Source organism: Scyliorhinus torazame, chromosome 24, assembly GCF_047496885.1.
Source record: "Scyliorhinus torazame isolate Kashiwa2021f chromosome 24, sScyTor2.1, whole genome shotgun sequence".
Lineage (NCBI taxonomy): Eukaryota > Metazoa > Chordata > Chondrichthyes > Carcharhiniformes > Scyliorhinidae > Scyliorhinus > Scyliorhinus torazame.
Genome location: NC_092730.1, coordinates 34,969,420 through 34,990,199, shown reverse-complemented (window position 1 = coordinate 34,990,199; position 20,780 = coordinate 34,969,420). Strand labels below are relative to the sequence as shown.

Genomic DNA, 20,780 nt, shown 5'->3' with positions numbered 1-20,780 from the left:
TAAATCCCACACACACACTGTATCAGAGAGTGAGTAAATCCCACACTCACACACTGTATCAGAGAGTGAGTAAATCCCACACTCACACACTGTATCAGAGAATGAGTAAATCCCACACTCACACACTGTATCGGAGAGAGTAAATCCCACAGTCACACAATGTATCAGAGAGTGAGTTAATCCCACACTCACACACTGTATCAGAGAGAGAAAATCTCACAGTCACACAATGTATCAGAGAGTGAGTAAATCCCACACTCACACACTGTATCAGAGAGTGAATAAATCCCAAACTCACACACTGTATCAGAGAGTGAGTTAATCCCACACTCACACACTGTATCAGAGAGTGAGTAAATCCCACACACACTGTATCAGAGAGTGAGTAAATCCCACACTCACACACTTTCAGAGAGTGAGTAAATCCCACACACACACACACACTGTATCAGAGAGTGAGTAAATCCCACACTCACACACTATCAGAGAGTGAGTAAATCCCACACTCACACACTGTATCGGAGAATAAGTGTATTCCACACTCACACTACATCAGAGAGTGAAGAAATCCCACACTCACACACTGTATCAGAGAGTGAGTAAATCCCACAGTCACACTGTATCAGAGAGTGAGTGTCAGAGAGTGAGTATATCCCACACTGTATCAGAGAGTGAGTAAATCCCCCACACACACTGTATCAGTGAGTAATTCCCACACACACTATGTCAGTGAGTGAGTAAATCCCACACTCACACACTGTATCAGAAAGTGAGTAAATCCCACACTCACACTGTATCAGAGAGTGAGTAAATCCCACACTCACACACTGTATCAGAGAGTGAGGAAATCCCACACTCACACACTGTATCCGAGAGTGAGTAAATCCCACACACACTGTATCAGAGAGTGAGTAAATCCCACACACACTATCAGAGAGTGAGTAAATCCCACACACACACTATCAGAGAGTGAGTAAATCTCTCACTCACACACTGTATCAGAGAGTGAGTAAATCCCACACTCACACACTGTATCAGAGAGTGAGTAAATCCCACAGTCACACACTGTATCAGAGAGTGAGTAAATCCCACACTCACACACTGTATCAGAGAGTGAGTAAATCCCACACTCACACACTGAATCAGAGAGTGAGTAAATCCCACATTCTCACACTATCCATGAGTAAATCCCACACTTGCACATTCCAAGAGGCTCACAGTTCCTGAAGGAATCCCACGGTCCCGCACAGTCTCTCTGTGGTGAAGGGTCCCTCTCACCGACAGCCAGGTGACTTTTCCTGGTGAATCTTTACACACTGACAAACTGGGACTGGAGACATTCTTTCTGAAATGTATTCCCTGTTTGTAATATGATTGTAATCTGAGGTTTATGATTGGTGGAAAATCCTAGTTCTGATTGGTCTGTTTTTATATCCAGTCAAATAAGCAGAACAGAACTGGCTGTCCTCATTTTCACAATGTCCAATCACAATCATTCCTTTCCCCATTCCTCATTAGCATAGAAGTGAGGCTCTGTCTATTTAATCAGCGCTCGGAAGGAGTTTGCTTTATTTCTGGATGAAATTGAAGATGGCTGACGAGAAGAAACCAACATCGAAACCAGCTTCCAAGAAGGGAGCCAAGAAAGTCATTAAGAAACCGGCAGTAAAGGGCGGCAAGAAGCGGCGAAGGTCGAGGAAGGAGAGTTACTCCATCTACATCTACAAAGTGATGAAGCAGGTTCACCCCGACACCGGCATCTCCTCCAAGGCCATGAGCATCATGAACTCGTTCGTCAACGATATTTTCGAGCGCATCGCGGGTGAGGCTTCCCGCCTGGCCCATTACAACAAGCGCAGCACCATTAGCTCCCGGGAGATCCAGACCGCCGTGCGCCTGCTGCTGCCCGGGGAACTGGCCAAGCACGCCGTGTCGGAAGGGACAAAGGCGGTGACCAAGTACACCAGCTCCAAGTAAAACTCCACAATGGACTGAAAACCACCCCAAACACAACGGCTCTTTTAAGAGCCACCCACAATCTCTGTGAAAAAGCTGCACCATCTTTTCCCGCATTGACTTGATGAGAAATCTCTTTGTGGAGGAGAGAGATTTGTCCCGTTCCAGAATGTTGTGAATGTGGCTTCATACCCGCCCGTCACAGACAGTTTCACACAGAAGAGAATCAAACTGAATTGAGAGCCGATTTTAAACCCAGTCTGGCATTTGTGACGGACAATGAGGAGAAACACAATTTCAGGAAGGAATTATTTCAATTTAATGATAACTATATTCAGAGTTTAACAACTGGTGAGTTAAATTCATCAGGAAATTATTTTTTCTCTCGTGTGATGTGTTTCCCGCTCCCGGAACACAGTAAAGGCGGGAATGAAGAGGTTATTTTCGCGCTGATCTGTTTATTCCGCAGTTTTCTCAGGGGGCGGAATCATCGAGATTTGAGCACACACAGGAACTCAGTCCGTTGCTGTGCTTTGAGGTCTGCCTCTCCCCGGCCCTCTCTATTCTCCGGACACAAAGCTGCCTGTTCCACCGGCTGGATAGAGTCGGGGATTATCTCCACACTTCCCAGTGTAACATTCCCGGCCGCTTTCAGGAGAGAGGCTCAGAAATCAGCCCTTTCTCGCTGTCCCTGTGAAGCCTGTGTGAAGGAGTTGGTTGGTAATCTCTATGTTTCTGCTTTTGCAGTGAGTTGAGATTTGTTCCGTTTTAAATTGCTGAACGGAGTCTTACTACTGCAGGTTAAAGATGAGATTGACAAGTTCAATCTGTTCCTAACATAACGCCAGGATTCTGGGAGGGAAAAATCAATAAACAGATCACCAAGTGTGAGATTCAAATAGTTTCCTGAACATTGAGCCGTTCCGTTATATGGGATTTTCCTGCAGTGAAATTGGCGGGAGTTTCAAATTTCAAAATGTCAGCCAATACAAACCTCCACATTCTTCTCCCTGGCCTGTGATTGGTTAATGGTTGACTGTCCTTGAGTTTTTAAATATCATTTGTTTCCACAGACAAATACCAGAATATTCTGAAGATGAATAAATGTGATGTTTCCTCCACACAAGTCACAGGGAAGAGTGTCTCCAGCTCCTTCCCACACACATTGTCACTGACAGAGCAAAGAGACACAGACAGGTCATCAGTTCCACAGTCTCAGGCAGCAGAAACTGTTCCAGAAACACATTTTCAATCCATCAATCAAATAGCAGGAGAGACAGACGCTGTGTCCATGTCACCCTAACTCAGTACCACTGACAGGAGGCCCCATAAATCCCAGGGCAAATTCTCACCCATTCTCATCATCACTGTATCAGTTCCACAATGGAGCAGCTGAGTGAAATAATCAATATCAGAGAAAACTGACACATGGTTTCCGGTTAAGAATTACACAATTAACCGTAATAATGTACTCTGAGATTCGAGTTAAATACCAGTTACATCACTCACATCAGAGGTGGCTGTACTAATCCTCAGAGTGTGTCCTCTCAAATACATTAGAAGCAAACACAAATATCAGGTGCATTCTCAGATTGCGATATGCTGAAAGCGACAAAGATACAAACTCTGATTCTTGTTTAAAACTCACCTAGTTTATGTCAATAAAATATACAATATAATTTCGCTGACTATGAACTGAGATGTAATTGCAAACTATTGGTAAATTCTCACTGAATCTGTCCCTGATGGAAGATAATGTATCAATTCCAGACTGTGGTCCATTTTACATTCATGTCAAAATTCTGACTCAGAATCAGACTGAGTGGCACAGATCAAATCAATGTGTACAACCTGAGTTAAACTTCCAGAGCAATCCAGTATCAGATTGAAGGTTACATTATCTTTCACAATTGTGTTCTGATATTAAATGCTGGTCCAAAACTCTCACATTGTTTGCTTCAAGCCTCCCACAGCAATGGTTTCTTTCTGTGCTGGAAATTTACGTGGAATGAATGCAAACTTATAAACTGTCCCAGAGATTGAAATGTCACATCCTGAACCGCATCCTCCCACTGAGTCACAGAGCCTGACAGGTACAGGATAATCCTCAAACACATATTCAGACTAAGATCCATCATCACACTGAGTCCTGCAGTGTGACAGATGCAGGATATTTCATAGACACATGTTCAGAGTAGGATCTGAACACATGCGCAGGTCAAGGAGACACAGCCTGAGTGAGTGAGACACAGACAGAGTGAGAATTTGGTAATTTGGTGCAGTGAGGTAACCAGGAAAGGTAAGTGGTTCATCTAATTTTGCTGTTTTTCAGTTAAAAGTGCAGTGTAGATTCGTGTCTGATTGGCTGAAGATGCCCCCACCCTAATTGCTGAGAGGCAGTTATCTGGCAGTCACCTGAGGCCTGTTGAGGGGCACAAAGGTACACATTGTATTCTTCTCTTTGAAGTTTTAGTGTGAGTCATCCTAAAGTCTGTATAAAAGACAGACAGAAAGCGCACATTAGTAAGCATTGCGCAGGTCAAGGAGACACAGCCTGAGTGAGTGAGACACAGACAGAGTGAGAATTTGGTGCAGTGAGGTAATTCGGTGAAGAGTGGGAGAAGGTGCTTTTTCCCGACTGTTTTGTTCTCTCTCTTTCTTCGGGCCTAATTTCGGGAGCCGTTCGGAGGAGGAGGAGCAGTCTCTGTGAGGATAAAAACCTAACGGTAACTTCAATTTCCAGTTTTTTCCCCCCAAAAGTGACGGCAGAGGGAAGCTGTGATCTGATTGGTTGATAGCAAATCTAATTTAAAAAAAACACAGCTAAACTCATAAACTTAAATTAAACTAATTAATTAATTAGTGATGGCTGGTCAGGTGATGTGCTTGAGCTGCTTGATGTGGGAGCTGGCAGATCCCGTTGCGAGCTGCAGCGACCACATCTGAAGTAAGTGTTGGCTGCTCGAAGAGCTCCGGCTCAGAGTTGATGACCTGGAGTCTGAGTTTCAAACACTGAGGCACATCCGGGAGGGGGAGACTTAACTGGACACTGTGTTTCAGGAGGCAGTTACACCTGTCAGAGTAATTAGTTTAAATCCTGCCCGTGGCCAGGGACAGCAGGGTGTCACTGCAAGTCAGGCAGGTAAAGGGAACCAGCAGCCAGGAACTCAGGAGCCTCAGCCCTTGACCCTGTCCAACAGGTATGAGGCACTTGCTCCCTGTGTGGATGGCGAACAGGGCTGCAGGAAGGATGAGTCGGCTGACCAAGGCACCATGGTTCAGCAGGCCATTCAAGGGGAGGGAGTAAATAGGCAAGTTGTAGTTGTAGGGGATTCTATTATCAGGGGGATAGATAGTATCCTTTGTGAGCAGGATAAAGAGTCCCGCATGGTATGTTGCCTGCCCGGTGCTAGGGTGCGGGACATCTCTGACCGGCTTGAAAGGATACTAGAGAGGGAGGGGGAGGATCCAGTTGTTGTGGTCCATGTCGGTACCAAACACATAGGCAAGTCTAGGAAAGAGGACCTGTTTAGAGATTATAAAGAGCTAGGAGTTAAATTCATAAGGAAATGTTTATTTTTTCTCTCGGGTTATGTGTTTCCCGCTCCCGGGACCCAGTAAAGTCGGGAATGAAGAGGTTATTTTCGGGCTGATCTGTTTATTCCGCAGTTTTCCCAGGGGACGGAATCAGCGAGATTTGGGCACACACAGGACCTGAGTCCATTGCAGCGCTTTAAGATCTGCCTCTCCCCGGCCCTCCCTATTCTCCGGACACAAAGCTGCCTGTTCCACCGGCTGGATAGAGTCGGGGATTCTCTCCACACTTCCCAGTGTAACATTCCCGGCCGCTTTCAGGAGCGAGGCTCCGAAATCAGCCATTTCTCTCTGTCCCTGTGAAGCCTGTGTGAAGGAGTTGGTTGGTAATCTCGATGTTTCTGCTTTTGCAGTGAGCTGAGATTTGCTCCGTTTTAAATTGCTGAACGGGGTCTTATTACCGCCGGTTACAGAGAAGAGATTGACAAATTCAATCTGTTACTAAAATAGCGCCCGGATACTGGGATGGAAAAATCAATAAACAGATAACAAAGTGTGAGATTCAAATAGTTTCCTGAACATTGAGCCGGTCCGTTATTTGGGATTTTCCTGCACTGAAATTGGCGGGAGTTTGGAATTTGTAAATGTCAGCCAATCAAAACCTGTAGCTCCTTCTCTCCAGCTCTCCGATTGGTTCAGGCAGAATTCACTCCGCCGCCTTGGCTTTGTGCTGAAAGCTGTTATTATTCTGTTATTTTCACAGCCCCCAAATCACCTCATTAGCAGCTGTTTTTAGCGGGAACGGAGCCTTCTCCCAATTCCTGAAATGTTCATTGATCCATCATTTCATTCCCAGTAATTCTCCGCTGGGAAGCGCTGAATTAAACCAAATAAATAGAAGGGATTTGAAATCTCTGACTAAGGACGACATTTATTTGAATTCGCTCCTTTCTCACAATGAAATTGGCGGCTTTTTGAAATGGACAAATTCTCAGCTTCTGCCGGTTGTTGTGGGTAAATCCCGCCCTCTTCTGTTTCCTGTGAGCTGATTGGTGCAGAATATAGGCAAATGAGGTGAACTGAGCAGCGACCAATCAGAGGAGCCGTCAGTTTATAAAACCGTAAATGCTGCAGAAATTGTTCATTCTGTGAAAGTGTTTGTGAGATTGTGACAATGTCTGGAAGAGGAAAGACCGGCGGTAAAGCTCGGGCCAAGGCCAAGTCTCGCTCCTCCCGGGCTGGACTGCAGTTCCCGGTGGGCCGTGTTCACAGGCACCTGAGAAAGGGCAACTATGCCCAGCGTGTGGGGGCCGGAGCCCCGGTCTATCTGGCTGCTGTGCTCGAGTATCTGACCGCTGAAATCCTCGAGCTGGCCGGCAACGCGGCCCGGGACAACAAGAAGACCCGCATCATCCCCAGGCACCTGCAGCTGGCCGTCCGCAACGACGAGGAGCTCAACAAGCTGCTGGGAGGGGTGACCATCGCTCAGGGCGGGGTGCTGCCTAATATCCAGGCCGTGCTGCTGCCCAAGAAAAGCAGCGCTGGCGCCGGCAAGAAGTGAAGCGACCATTCTTTAATCTAATAACCCAAAGGCTCTTTTCAGAGCCACTCACTTTATCTGAAAAAGGGCCAATTATTGTCTGTCCCTCAGATTCTGCTCTGCTACTTGATGTGCAAATGTTTCACGCTTTATGACATCAATCCGCAGCGCATTCTGTGCAGATTATTTTCATGTTCAGTATTTATGATACATGTGAATTGATGGTGCTTATTGGGGATAAACGTCTGAACTGAATTGATCTTAGTTTCAATAATATTCCTCAAAGAAGGAAATCTGTTACTTGTAATCTATCCGCAAGTGATTCCGCTCTATTTAATGTGTATATGTTTCTGCAATGACTATATCTGTAAGTGGGTTACTGTGTGACTCGCTTCGTACTCGGAGCCCCATATTAACATCAACCCCTGGCTCCTAATGTGCAGGAAAGTTTTTATGGAAGCAGTTTATTGGGGTAAGAAATCCTGGGAAACTGAAATTGTAGATCCAATAAAAATGTTTTGATATTACATACTGTGCGGCAAAACTGACAACACCATCGTTTATAAACTATGAATTTTCTTTGAGATATGGCGACGAGAAACGTCATTATGATGCAGAGTAAATTGTGAGAATTCCCCTCAAGCCTTCTCCTGCTGTGATGGCAACTTTTCTGTGAGTGAGTTGGCCTTTACGGTATTTCTACCTATCTATCGATCCATCCATTTATCTATGCAAGTTTCTACCTCACTATCTACATATCTATCATTCGACTCGAAACGTCAGCTCTTCTCTCCCTACACATGCTGCCAAGCCTGCTGAGATTTTCCAGCATTATCTCTTTCGTCTTTATCCCTCCATATCTGTCTGTCCCTCTTTCTACCCATTAATCGAAGTTACTCTTTCGAAGGGTCGGTGCAGTCTCGATGATTACATGAGATATTGTTGATGTTTGTATTAGCAATCACCGCAAGTCTAGTGAATTGGGCTGAAATTAAATCCAGGCTGGCCCACAACCGAGAACGGATCCAGGGGAATGAGGAAACAGATAGCAGGGAAAAAAAAATAAAGGCAATAAAATAAATTCCTGAATCGAAACACTGGATGTGGAAGCTCTTTTCCTGAAAGACTTGATGGCTCTTAAAAGAGCCTTTGTTGCTGTTGGTGATGAAGCCGAGTTTTAGGCGCGTTCCCCGCGGATGCGGCGGGCCAGCTGGATGTCTTTGGGCATGATGGTGACTCGCTTGGCGTGGATGGCGCACAGGTTGGTGTCCTCAAAGAGCCCCACCAGGTAAGCCTCGCTGGCCTCCTGCAGGGCCATGACGGCGGAGCTCTGGAAGCGCAGGTCTGTCTTGAAGTCCTGAGCGATCTCTCGCACCAGGCGCTGGAAGGGCAGTTTGCGGATCAGCAGCTCGGTGGATTTCTGGTAGCGGCGGATCTCCCTCAGAGCCACAGTGCCGGGTCTGTAGCGATGGGGCTTCTTCACTCCGCCCGTGGCTGGAGCGCTCTTGCGGGCCGCTTTGGTAGCCAGCTGTTTGCGAGGAGCTTTGCCTCCGGTCGATTTGCGCGCTGTCTGCTTGGTCCTGGCCATGATGTGAAACTGGGTGAAACGCACACGCTGAGAATGATGGCGCCGCTCTCTCGCTGCCTATTTAAGACATTATAGTGACCGCCCACTTCTCCTCATTGGATGCAGCCCGATCCCGTGGACAAGTTTGAAAAGAGCGATGAGCGGCAAGGATATCAGGGCCCTGATTGGTGGACCTGCAACTGACACCCCATCAATTTCAAAAAGCCCGCCAATTTCACAGGGACCAGGAACGGATATTTGAGAAAACTGGAAAAACTCAATCTCAAGTTGTAAATATCAAACACATCTCAATGATTTCTTCTCCAATTTTTGTCTCGGATTGGACGCAACCGAGAGAAGATGAATAAAATCGAGCAGGTACATAATTAATTCCGGCTCGCATTACAATGTCAGTGTTCACTATGTGCGGTTACAGGTTTGACTTTGGAGAATGGTCGTTTCAGACTGTACAACGCATCTATGTCGCCTTGTAATGAGAAAACAAATCAATGCTCTGAAAGGATTTCCTGCTCTAACGGTACCCGTCTTAACAGGAAATCGAGTTATCCAAGTTACGACTCGCTAAACCAGCTCGATGAGTTATTCTGCTGCCATTCTATGGTCAGTGCTCTCAATGTGAGTATTTGGGCGGCTCTTAAAAGAGCCTTTGGGTTTTGTTAAGTTGTCAAATAGATTTCCTCAGCCTCCGAATCCATAAAGAGTGCGGCCCTGGCGTTTGAGAGCGTAAACCACATCCATGGCGGTGACGGTCTTGCGCTTGGCGTGTTCAGTGTAGGTGACCGCGTCCCTGATCACATTCTCCAGGAAAACCTTCAGCACCCCGCGAGTCTCCTCATAGATCAAACCCGAGATGCGCTTGACGCCGCCACGGCGAGCCAGGCGGCGGATTGCTGGTTTGGTGATGCCCTGGATGTTATCACGAAGCACTTTGCGGTGCCGCTTTGCTCCGCCTTTGCCCAATCCTTTGCCTCCTTTTCCTCTGCCAGACATGATGCTTCTTGAGTCAAATCGCTGCTGAATGAGAGACGAGCTGCTGCACTTTCCTTTATTATACAGCCCGCCCCGACCTGACTGAGAGAGAGAGGCGGGGAGCGGACTAAGTGACAGACAGAGCAGTGAAATGTCTTTGATCATCCAGCTCCGCCTCCTGCCTGCTCCAACCCACATTTTATATTCCAAACAGAAGTGAAAAGAGGGCGCTGAACAACACGTACAAACTGCAACATCAGATAGCAGCTAGTTAGAAACGCGGATCTATTAAATCCAGACTTGTCAGTAATATTCCCGCCTCAGTTCACTCCTTTCTCGAACCAGCCAACCTACCTGCTCCCACTTCAACCCCAGCTCCAATTCCATCCCCACACAACTGGGGCAGCACGGTAGCATTGTGGATAGCACAAATGCTTCACAGTTCCAGGGTCCCAGGTTCGATTCCGGCTTGGGTCACTGTCTGTGCGGAGTCTGCACATCCTCCCCGTGTGTGCGTGGGTTTCCTCCGGGTGCTCGGGTTTCCTCCCACTGTCCAAAGATGTGCGGGTTAGGTGGATTGGCCATGCTAAATTGCCCATAGTGTCCAAAATTGCCCTTAGTGTTGGGTTGGGTTACTGGGTTATGGGGATAGGGTAGAGGTGTGGACCTTGGATAGGGTGCTCTTTCCAAGAGCCGGTGCAGACTCGATGGGCCGAATGGCCTCCTTCTGCACTGTAAATTCTATGAAACTCCTCTCCCAGACGGGTTGGGAATTTTACTAACACCCCTTCCAGCTGATACAAAGTGTTTGAGTTGTGAGGCGGGATTTCTCCGCCATGTTAACTCTTTTACAGACTCTCCCCTGAATCTGTGAATAATGAAACTAACACAAACTGTGACTGTTCCCCCGGACACATCCCCGGTTAGGAAGAGACAGCAACATCCCTGTGTTTTAGTGCAGAGTGGGGGGGAGAGGCCCGGTGCAGAGCATGTCAGCGAGTGAGCGGCAATACTGGATTGACATTTCTGTCTGAAATCTGCTCCCAGCACCGGGACAGCGATTCATTGGTCGGGGGATCAGCTCTTTCCTGAGAGATGTGGGTGGCTCTGAGAAGAGCCTTTGGGTTCAGAGGTTTACTATTTGCTCGCCTTCTTTCACTTCTTTGCTGGTTTCTTAGCCGTTGCTGATTTCACTTTGGGCTTGGCCCTCGATTGGGTCGGATTTTTTACGCCCTTGGTCTTTTTTAAGGGAGACCTTTTCTTCGGGGCTGCTTTCTTCGCGCTCTTTTGGGGAGTTGCCGCCTTCTTGGCTGCTGGTTTCTTGGGAGATTTCTTGGCTGCTGGTTTCTTGGGAGATTTCTTGGCTGCTGGTTTCTTGGGAGATTTCTTGCCTGCTGGTTTCTTGGGAGATTTCTTGGCTGCTGGTTTATTGGGAGATTTCTTGGCTGCTGGTTTCTTCACTGAAGGTTTCTCGCCTGCTCCGGTCTTTCTCACTTTCCCCCCGGTTGTCTTCTTAACGATCTTGAAGGAGCCGGAGGCGCCCGTGCCCTTGACCTGAGCCAAGGTGCCTTTAGCCAATTCCCTTCTGACACTTTGCTTGATCTGGGCCCCCCGTTTATCCACATCGACCCCTTTGCTCCGCAGCGCCTTCTTTATGGCCTGGAAGGAAACCCCCTTGCGATCGCCGCTTTCCGCCACAATCTGGAGGATCAGCTCGCCCAGCCCGGGACCTTCTTGTTTCTTCCGGGGAACCGCCTTCTGCTTCTTGACAGCCTTGACTGGGGCGGCGGCTGGAGGAGCCGTTTCGGCGGCTGCACTATCGCTCATGTCCGAGACTCTGCACAAAATCTCTCCGTCAATGTGGGTGAGAAATGAAGCCTCTGGTGGCGGCACTGAGCAACTTAAAGGCAGCGAGCGGACGGGGCGGAGACAACCTGCTCTCAGCTCCAGGCTGCTGCTGCCTCTCTGTGTTTTTCTCTCGTCCCAAACTCTCCAATTCCACTCAAATTCCAGCTCCACAGTGTCCCAGGATAATTACTTCCTGTCTCTCGCACTCTCATGTTTGCTGTAGAAAAGGTTTCACGCGATTTGAAGGCTCCATTTTGCATTTAAACCCGTTTTACTGATGCACTGTTCGCGCTCTCTCACCCGATCGCTCTCATTTTCCCAACCTTTCCACAGAAATCTGGAAAGCAGCATCGAAACTGCCCTGAAATCCAACATGGAAAAGTAGGAGGGGAACAGGGGGATTGTTGGAATGAAAAATATTTCCATTTAGTCCCAGAGGGATTGGGAGATCTCCTGGTCAGAGCGGACACACAAACACAGTTGGTTTCTCCTGTTTGGCCCGCCCCTTTCACACACTCTCTCTTCCACAATATTCACATCCACACACAAGGTCTGGAAATGACATTTCCCAGGGCAGAATTCTCCCTCTTCTCAACACTTGTTCCCAATCCGTGTCTTAATTATAGATTTTCATCTCACTGATCAATTCTCTGAGTTTTCTGTTTACCTAAATACCCGGCAGCAGCCAGTCATATTTTAAAATCTAAATTCATTGATGACCCAACCTTCTTTGAAGGTGAAAATACAATTGATTTCCTCTCTATCAGTGGAGATTTTCCGGTTTAATGTTATCCTCCTGCACTGCCCGGTAACACTGAACCCCAAACTCAACAAGCAGGGACACCCAGTTAAAGAATAATCCCACGCCCTCTGAGAGTGGAGATTTTCACAGTGACACACACATTCTGACCATTCTGATCCCAATAGCAAATTTAATAAATAGAGATGGACTCACAGAGCCGGACTTTCTGTGTGGAGGAGGGACAGTGACCGTCTCACCCACAACACGGCAGCTGTGTTCACAGTGAGGGCCAGTGTTACACGTGTTATCACCGTGTCCAGTGTTCACAGTGAGGGCCAGTGTTAGACGTGCTATCACTGTGTCCAGTGTTCACAGTGAGGGCCAGTGTTACACGTGTTATCACTGTGTCCAGTGTTCACAGTGAAGGCCAGTGTTACAGCAGTTGTCACTGTTTCCACAACACTCCTGATGAAATAGTGAACATTTGAGACAGAGAAAAACAGAGAGTGAGATAGAAACAAGGATAAGGATGAACACATAGAGCTGGATATTCTGTGTGGAGGGGAGACACTTCCACAATCAGGGCACCAGGAAATCAGAGGAATGTTTACAACCAGGGGAGTTTCCATCCAGGAGAGTGTTTAAAATTAGTGAGTGTAAACCAGAGAGCGTGTAAACCAGGGTAGTGTGTTTAACAGGGGAATGTATAAAGCAGGGAGTGCATTCACCAGAAGATTGTGTGAATCATGGGAATTGTAATACCAGAGAAGTGTGTAAATCTAAAGGAGAACAAAGAAAAGTACAGCACAGGAACAGGCCCTTCGGCCCTCCAAGCCTGTGCCCACCATGCTGCCCGACTAAACTACAACCTTCTACACTTCCTGGGTCCGTATCCCTCTATTCCCATCCTATTCATGTATTTGTCAAGATGGCCCTTAAATGTCACTATCGGCCCTGCTTCCATCACGTCCTCTGGCAGCTAGTTCCAGGCACCCACTACCCTCTGTGTAAAAAAACTTGCCTCGTACATCTAAACTTTGCCCCTCGCACCTTAAACCTATGTCCCCTAGTAATTGACCCCTCTACCCTGGGGAAACGCCTCTGACTATCGACTCTGTCTGTGCCCCTCATAATTTTGTAGACCTCTATAAGGTCGCCCCTCAACCTCCGTCGTTCCAGTGAGAACAAACCAAGTTTATTCAACCGCTCCTCATAGCTAATGCCCTCCATACCAGGCAACATTCTGGTAAATCTCTTCTGCACCCTCTCTGAAGCCTCCACACCCTTCTGGTAGTGTGGCGACCAGAATTGAACACTATGCTCCAAGTGTGGCCTAACTAAGGTTATGTACAGCTGCAACATGACTTGCCAATTCTTATACACAATGCCCCGGCCAATGAAGGCAAGCATGCCGTGTGCCTTCTTAACTACCTGCTCCACCTGTGTTGCCCCTTTCAGTGACCTGTGGACCTGTGCACCTAGATCTCTCTGACTTTCAATACTGTTGAGGGTTCTAATATTCAATGTCTGTTCCCTACCTGCATTAGACCTTACAAAATGCATTATCTCACATTTGTCTGGATTAAACTCCATCTGCCATCTCTCCGTCCAAGTCTCCAAACAACCTAAATCCTGCTGTATCCTCTGACAGTCCTCATCACTATCCGCAATTCCACCAACCTTTTTTCGTCTGCAAACTTACTAATCAGACCAGTTACATTTTCCTCCAAATCATTTATATATACTACGAACAGCAAAGGTCCCAGCACTGATCCCTGCGGAACATCACTAGTCACAGCACTCCAATTAGAAAAGCATCCTTCCATTGCTACTCTCTGCCTTTATGACCTAGCCAGTTCTGTATCCACTTTGCCAGCTCACCCCTGATCCCGTGTGACTTCACCTTTTGTACCAGTCTACCATGAGGGACCTTTGACAAGGCCTTACTGCAGTCTATATAGACAACATCCACTGCTCTACCTGCATCAATCATCTTTGTGACCTCTTCGGAAAACTCGATCAAGTTAGTGAGACACAAACTCCCCTTCACAAAACCATGCTGCCTCTCACTAATATGTCCATTTGGATAGAGAGTAAACCAGGAGAGCGAGTAAAGCAGGAGATTGAGCGAACCAGGAGATTGAGTGAACCAGGGGAATGAGTGAACCAGGGGAGTGAGTGAACCAGGGGGTTGAGTGAACCAGGGGAGTGAGTGAACCAGGGGAGCGAGTGAACCAGGGGAGTGAGTGAACCGGGAGAGTGAGAGAACCGGGGGAGTGAGTGAACCGGGGGAGTGAGTGAACCGGGGGAGTGAGTGAACCGGGGGGTTGAGTGAACCGGGGGGTTGAGTGAACCGGGGGGTTGAGTGAACCGGGGGAGTGAGTGAACCGGGGGAGTGAGTGAACCGGGGGAGTGAGTGAACCGGGGGAGTGAGTGAACCGGGGGAGTGAGTGAACCGGGGGAGTGAGTGAACCGGGGGAGTGAGTGAACCGGGGGAGTGAGTGAACCGGGGGAGTGAGTGAACCGGGGGGGTTGAGTGAACCGGGGGGGTTGAGTGAACCGGGGGGGAGTGAGTGAACCAGGGGAGTGAGTGAACCAGGGGAGTGAGTGAACCAGGGGAGTGAGTGAACCAGGGGAATGAGTGAACCAGGGGAATGAGTGAACCAGGGGAGTGAGTGAACCAGGGGAGTGAGTGAAGCAGGGGAGTAAGTGAACCAGGGGAGCGCCTGAACCAGGGGTGTGAGTGAACCAGAGGAATGAGTGAACCAGGGGGTTGAGTGAACCAGGGGAGTGAGTGAACCCAGAGGTGGAACAGTGGTTCGCACTGCTGCCTCACTGTGCCAGGGACCTGGGTTCAATTCTAGCATTGGGCGACTGCCTGTATGGCGTTTGCATGTTCTCCCCGTGTGTGTGGGTGGGTTTCCTCCGGGTGCTCCGATTTCCTCCCACAGGCCATAGATGTGCATGTTAGGTGGGTCGGCAATGCTGAATTCCCGCTGTGTCCAAGGGTGTGTCGGTTCAGTGGGGTTACGGATTTATGGGGATAAGGCGGCGAGTGGGCGGAGCTGGGGTGCTCTTTCAGAGGGTCGCTGCAGACTCGATGGGCCGAATTGCCTCCTTCACACTGTAGTAATTCTGTGGTTCAGTGAAATGGTAGTTTGCAGAAAGTGAGAGTTTGAGGGGCTGAGTGACAGAGTAATAACAAACAAGCTGCAGGCAATGACTGCAAATTGAATCTCTCATTGGGACAAACACACAGCTTCAAAGGTGATTGGTTGAGCCGAGTGCGCAGGGCCACTTGCAGCCACACACACAGTCCCCCCCAACACGGGCTCTACAGGTGGTTGTGCTCTCTATGCGAAGACGTTGTGGGTGAGCTTGGTGTCCGCCCCCGGGCCGATTCGAAAGGCAGGCCGCGTCTGGGAGCTTCCTGGATGGGGTGGAACAGCAACACGGTGCCCATCGCTCCCGGTCCCCGAGGGCATTGGAGATGACTGGTTTCGGAGTACTGCGACCAGTCGCGTTTCAAGACAGCGGCCGAGCTGCGGAGACGGTGCTTTGAGCTGCGGAGACGCTGCTTCGGACTGCAAAGTTTGCTGTCGGCGGTTTGAGTTTGCGGAATAGAGGACGAAGGAATGGAGGAAGGTGGGCAGCTGGATATGCTGCTGGAAGCGGCGGGTTGGAGCCAGGATTGGAGGCCCGGCGGGCGGCCCGCGGCGGGCTGCTGCCGTTCCTGATGTTTCTGAGGGTTCGGCCCCCTTGGACGCCCCTTGGACGGTTGGGACTGACTCTGGGACTTTCTTTCCCATTGCTGGTTGTTGCCTACATTGGAGCGACTCTGGCCGTTGCCATTGCAGGACTTTGAGGACATGTTGCTTCTTGTGAATTTCGGCGAAAGCTCCTGGGCCGGGGTCACGACATGGAACGTGTAAATTGATGGATTTTTGGTGTACTAATGGATTTGTTTTATTTTTGAGTCTAGGACAGACAACTCTTTTTGGTTTTCTTTGAAATGTTATTTAATTCTGTTGTTTAGAATGTTAAACTAATGTGAAACTGCTCTACCTCCGAATGGTCCCGTGCCTCTGGGCGGGGTCCAGGAAGGGGGACTCTCTCTCCTCTGCCGTACCCGGGTCTGGCTCTCTCCGGTGGTCTGGCTCCGAGCGAGGAGGGGCCTTTCCTCCGGTGTGTCGGCTGCTGGGCGGGGTGGAGGGGGGTGGGTGAGCGGGGATTGGACTAGTTGCTTGCTGGCTTTCTGGCAAGTGGCTTAGCACGGTTGTTACAAGTTTTGACGACGAACCCCTTGGGTAACGGGGTGATTACACACCTTTCCGTCCGGGTGGTTTCCTGTGTTTAGTGGGTGTTTTCGACATGATATTGGTTATTGTTGTATGACTGCACTGTTGTCGAATTGTTTTAGTGTTGTAAGATTCAGTTGGGTTATTCTCGTTTGCTCTGATTGTGTAGTTGGACCGCCCAGCCTAACAACGGCCCCTTGCCGGTTGAGTGGGTTTCCACGGTCCCATGATTGAGAGCGCCTCTCTCCTCTACCACGCCTGGATGTGACTCTTTCCGGCGGTCTGTGCTCCTTGCGGAGGGAGCCTTTCATCCGATGTGTAGACTGCCGGGCTTGGGGGGGGGGGGGGGGGACGGGTGGGAGAGAATGAAGCAGCCACTTGCTGGACCTTTCTGGCGGGCGGCTTGGGGCCGTCGTTTGCGTTGAACTGGGGACCCCTTCCTTAGGGGGTGACGAGCAGGGGGTGGTTGAGTTTGCCCATGGGCGGCCCTTCGCAATCAGTAAATGTTTCTTTTCTGTCGGTTTTGTTTGTTTTGTCTTTGTGAGTGGGTGGATTTCTGGCAGTGTTTTTCATATCTCGTAACGGTTCCTTTCTTGTTATATCATGGTTGAAATGTGTCAGATTGGGTTCGGTGATTGATTTTACCCTGTTAATCTTTTAAAGGTGAATTAAGGACTGGTGCCTGGTGATTGGTGTTGATATGTCACTGTTAAGATGTATTGAAGCTTTGTGGGTCATATTTGTTCGGAAGCGGCCGTATTGTATCGGGGCCTTGTGCCTCGCGACTGCTTGTCTTATGTGTTTCGAGGTTGTTACCTCGAAATGTACTTGTGTCTTGTGGTTTTTTTGTTCCTTTTCTTTTTGGAATGGTCGTATGGTATCGAGGCCTTGTGCCTCGCGACTGTTTGTGTTATGTGGCTGTTCGATTGTTACTTTGAACTATGCTTAGGGCCTGTGCCTTGCAGCTGTTTGTGTTCAGTGACTGTTTGATCGTCAATTTGAAGTGTAATGAGGCCTGGAGCCTTGTAAATTGTCTTTGTTGTAACTGTGACCACAATAAAATATTGAGAGTGACAGTGTAATAACAAACAAGCTGCAGGCAATGACTGCAAATTGAATCTCTCATTGGGACAAACACACAGCTACAAAGGTGATTGGTTGAGCCGAGGGCGCAGGGCCACTTGCAGCCACACACACAGTCCCCCAACACGGGCTCTAGAGGAGGTTTTGCTCCTCATGTGATGACGATGAAATGGGGAATGTTCCCCTTGATTCTCAATGCTGAATTGCGGCAGGGATGTGCGCATGCCCGGTGTAACCCCGCCCCTGCTTGTCGTCATTCTGAGATTGGGAGCGCCTGCGCAGCCCCTCCCCCACACACTCTCCATTTGGTCAGTGAGTGGAAACGGTTTGTTGAAACTGAGTGAAATGTCGATGTCAGGGCCCAGGACAGCGAGGAAACAGCGTTCTCATTGCAGCAGCACCTCCATCTGGGAGTGTGAGCAAAGAGGCTCAGAGATCATTACTGACTCGGGGGGTGTTCAGGGAGAATCGGGGGCTGTTTGCAAGAGGCGCAGCGGAGCACGATCTTGTTCCGGGACTTGGAGGGGGAGAGCTCTTTCTGGGCCTGGCTTATTGTCTGATTCTGGGTTAGGATTTGAAGAGTATTTTCTTTCTTTTACTGATTGGGGGCAGCACGGTGGCATCGTGGTTAGCACGGTTGCTTCACAGCTCTAGGGTCCCAGGTTCAAATCCCGGCTTGGTCACTGTCTGTGCGGAGTCTGCATGTTCTCCCCGTATCTGCGTGGGTTTCCTCCGGGTGCTCCAGTTTCCTCCCACAGTCAGATGTGCGGGTTAGGTGGAATGGCCATGATAAATTGCACTTAGTGTCCAACACTGTCCAACAGCGCACATGGGCTGGTTTAGCACACTGGGCTAAATCGCTGGCTTTTAAAGCAGGCCAGCAGCACGGTTCCCGTACCAGCCTCCCCGAACAGGTGCTGGAATGTGGCGACTAGGGGCTTTTCACAGTAACTTCATTTGAAGCTGACTTGTGACAAGCGATTTTCATTTCATTTCACATGGTTAGGTGGGGTTACTGGGTAAGGGTGGAGGCGTGGAACGCTCTTTACAAAGATGGGCTCGATGAACCGAATGGCCTCCTTTTGCCCTATAAATTCTGTGATTATCAGTTGAAAGAATAGACTGATCTATCATTGGCCTCATCTGACCCTGATTTACAAGAGATATGCTTTCTTCCCCCTAGTTCAACAGATGAAGAGATGAGTTCCAAGAACAAGATGATGATTCCTCAGCAAAATGTATGTGCTGCCGTCTCCTTCTAACTGACAGTAAGTACAATATTAATCCAACATTGCAGAGACACAGACACAACATCAACTCCACCGTCACAGAGAAAAGAAGCAGTCAGACTCACATTGACCTCAAGTCCCAGATAAACATGTCCAATCCAACAGTGATACACGAGAGGGCAGGTGGGATAATTTTCCACAATTCGTCCTCCCTCCATATCATGGAACATTGGATCAACTTGTGATAACAGCTTTTCATCTGTAAAGTAATAATTAGTTATAGATTCAGCAATCAATGTGGATGTAATCCATTTGCACTTTTTTTGCAACTTTCTTAGTGCAAAATACATAATAATAATCGCTTCTTGTCACAAGTAAGCTTCAATAAAGTTACTGTGAAAAGTCCCTAGTCGCCACATTCTGGCACCTGTTCAGGGTGGCAGTTACGGGATGGAACCCGCGCTGCAGGCCTCCTTCTGCATTAAAAGCCAGTTGTTTAGCCCACTGTGCTAAACCAGTCCCTGGTTTATCTCGAACGATCTCAGATATAACGGTACAGTGTCATTTTCATGAGACGTGGATACAGATCATTTGTTATATCAATATTATCACTAAAAGTAATAATGGAAGATCAATATTGAACAGAAAGTTCACCATTAACTCACAGAACAGATATTGACAAGAACAGAAAACACAATAAAATCACGCACATCAGAGAGGTGGACAGATAGAGATTAAACCCAGAATCCTCTAACAGAGATAGACAGCTACAAATGCAAGCACACAGAACAGAGGCAGAGAGTTATAGAATCAAATTGATTTTTCGCTAACACTTGACTCAAAACAGAGACAGACAGCTACAGTGGAAAACACACACTCACACACATTCAGACACCAACAACTGAGCAGAAAGCAGTAAAATATGCCATAGATCATACACAGACAGCGAGGGTAAAACACACTCACACATTCTCTCACAGTAAGCAGTAAAATCTGCATTATCATAGAATTTACAGTGCAGAAGGAGGCCATTCGGCCCATCAAGTCTGCACTGGCTCTTGGAACGAGCAGCCTACCCAAGGTCAACACCTTCACCCTATCCCCGTAACCCCACCCAACACTAAGGGCAATTTTGGACACTAAGGGCAATTTATCACGGCCAATCCATCTAACCTTCAGGATCCTTAAGGGGGAGGGGGAGCAGCCAGAAGTCGTGGTGCACATTGGTACCAACGACATAGGTAGGAAAAGGGGTGTGGAGGTAATAAACAAGTTTAGGGAGTTAGGCTGGAAGTTGAAAGCCAGGACAGACAGAGTTGTCATCTCTGGTTTGTTGCCGGTGCCACGTGATAGCGAGGCTAGGAATAGGGAGAGAGTGCAGTTGAACACGTGGCTGCAGGAATGGTGTAGGAGGGAGGGCTTCAGGTATTTGGACAATTGGAGCGCATTCTGGGGAAGGTGGGACCTGTACAAGCAGGACGGGTTGCACCTGAACCAGAGGGGCACCAATATCCTGGGAGGGAGGTTTGCTAGTACTCTTCGGGAGGGTTTAAACTAATTTGGCAGGGGAATGGGAACCGGATTTGTAGTCCAGCAACTAAGGTAGCCGATATTCAGGACGCCAAAGCGTGTAATGAGGCAGTGGGGAAGGGAACACTGACAAAGGAGAGTACTTGCAGGCACGGAGATGGGTTGAAGTGTGTATACTTCAACGCAAGAAGCATCAGGAATAAGGTGGGTGAACTTAAGGCATGGATCGGTACTTGGGACTACGATGTGGTGGCCATCACGGAAACTTGGATAGAAGAGGGGCAGAAATGGTTGTTGGAGGTCCCTGGTTATAGATGTTTCAATAAGATTAGGGAGGGTGGTAAAAGAGGTGGGGGGGTGGCATTATTAATTAGAGATAGTATAACAGCTGCAGAAAGGCAGTTTGAGGGGTATCACCCTATTGAGGTAGTATGGGTTGAAGTCAGAAATAGGAAAGGAGCTG

At 48.4% G+C, this 20,780-nt stretch overlaps 1 protein-coding gene and 1 long non-coding RNA gene across 2 annotated transcripts in view; one reads left to right on the top strand and one right to left on the bottom strand.

Moving 5' to 3' along the window:
• The window catches only part of LOC140400002 (uncharacterized), a 131,795-nt gene that overhangs the window by 54,122 nt on the left and 56,893 nt on the right, over positions 1–20,780 (top strand). The gene's annotated exons all lie outside the window — the stretch shown is intronic.
• LOC140400107 (histone H1-like) lies at positions 10,715–11,605 on the bottom strand. Its single transcript, XM_072489586.1, has one exon. It carries the CDS (start codon positions 11,412–11,414, stop codon positions 10,743–10,745), a length of 672 nt encoding a protein of 223 aa, XP_072345687.1. The 5' UTR covers positions 11,415–11,605; the 3' UTR covers positions 10,715–10,742.

Coding starts and splice junctions, on each gene's coding strand:
- LOC140400107 (XM_072489586.1), bottom strand. CDS start 11,414: ATGAGCGATAGTGCAGCCGCCGAAACGGCTCCTCCAGCCGCCGCCCCA.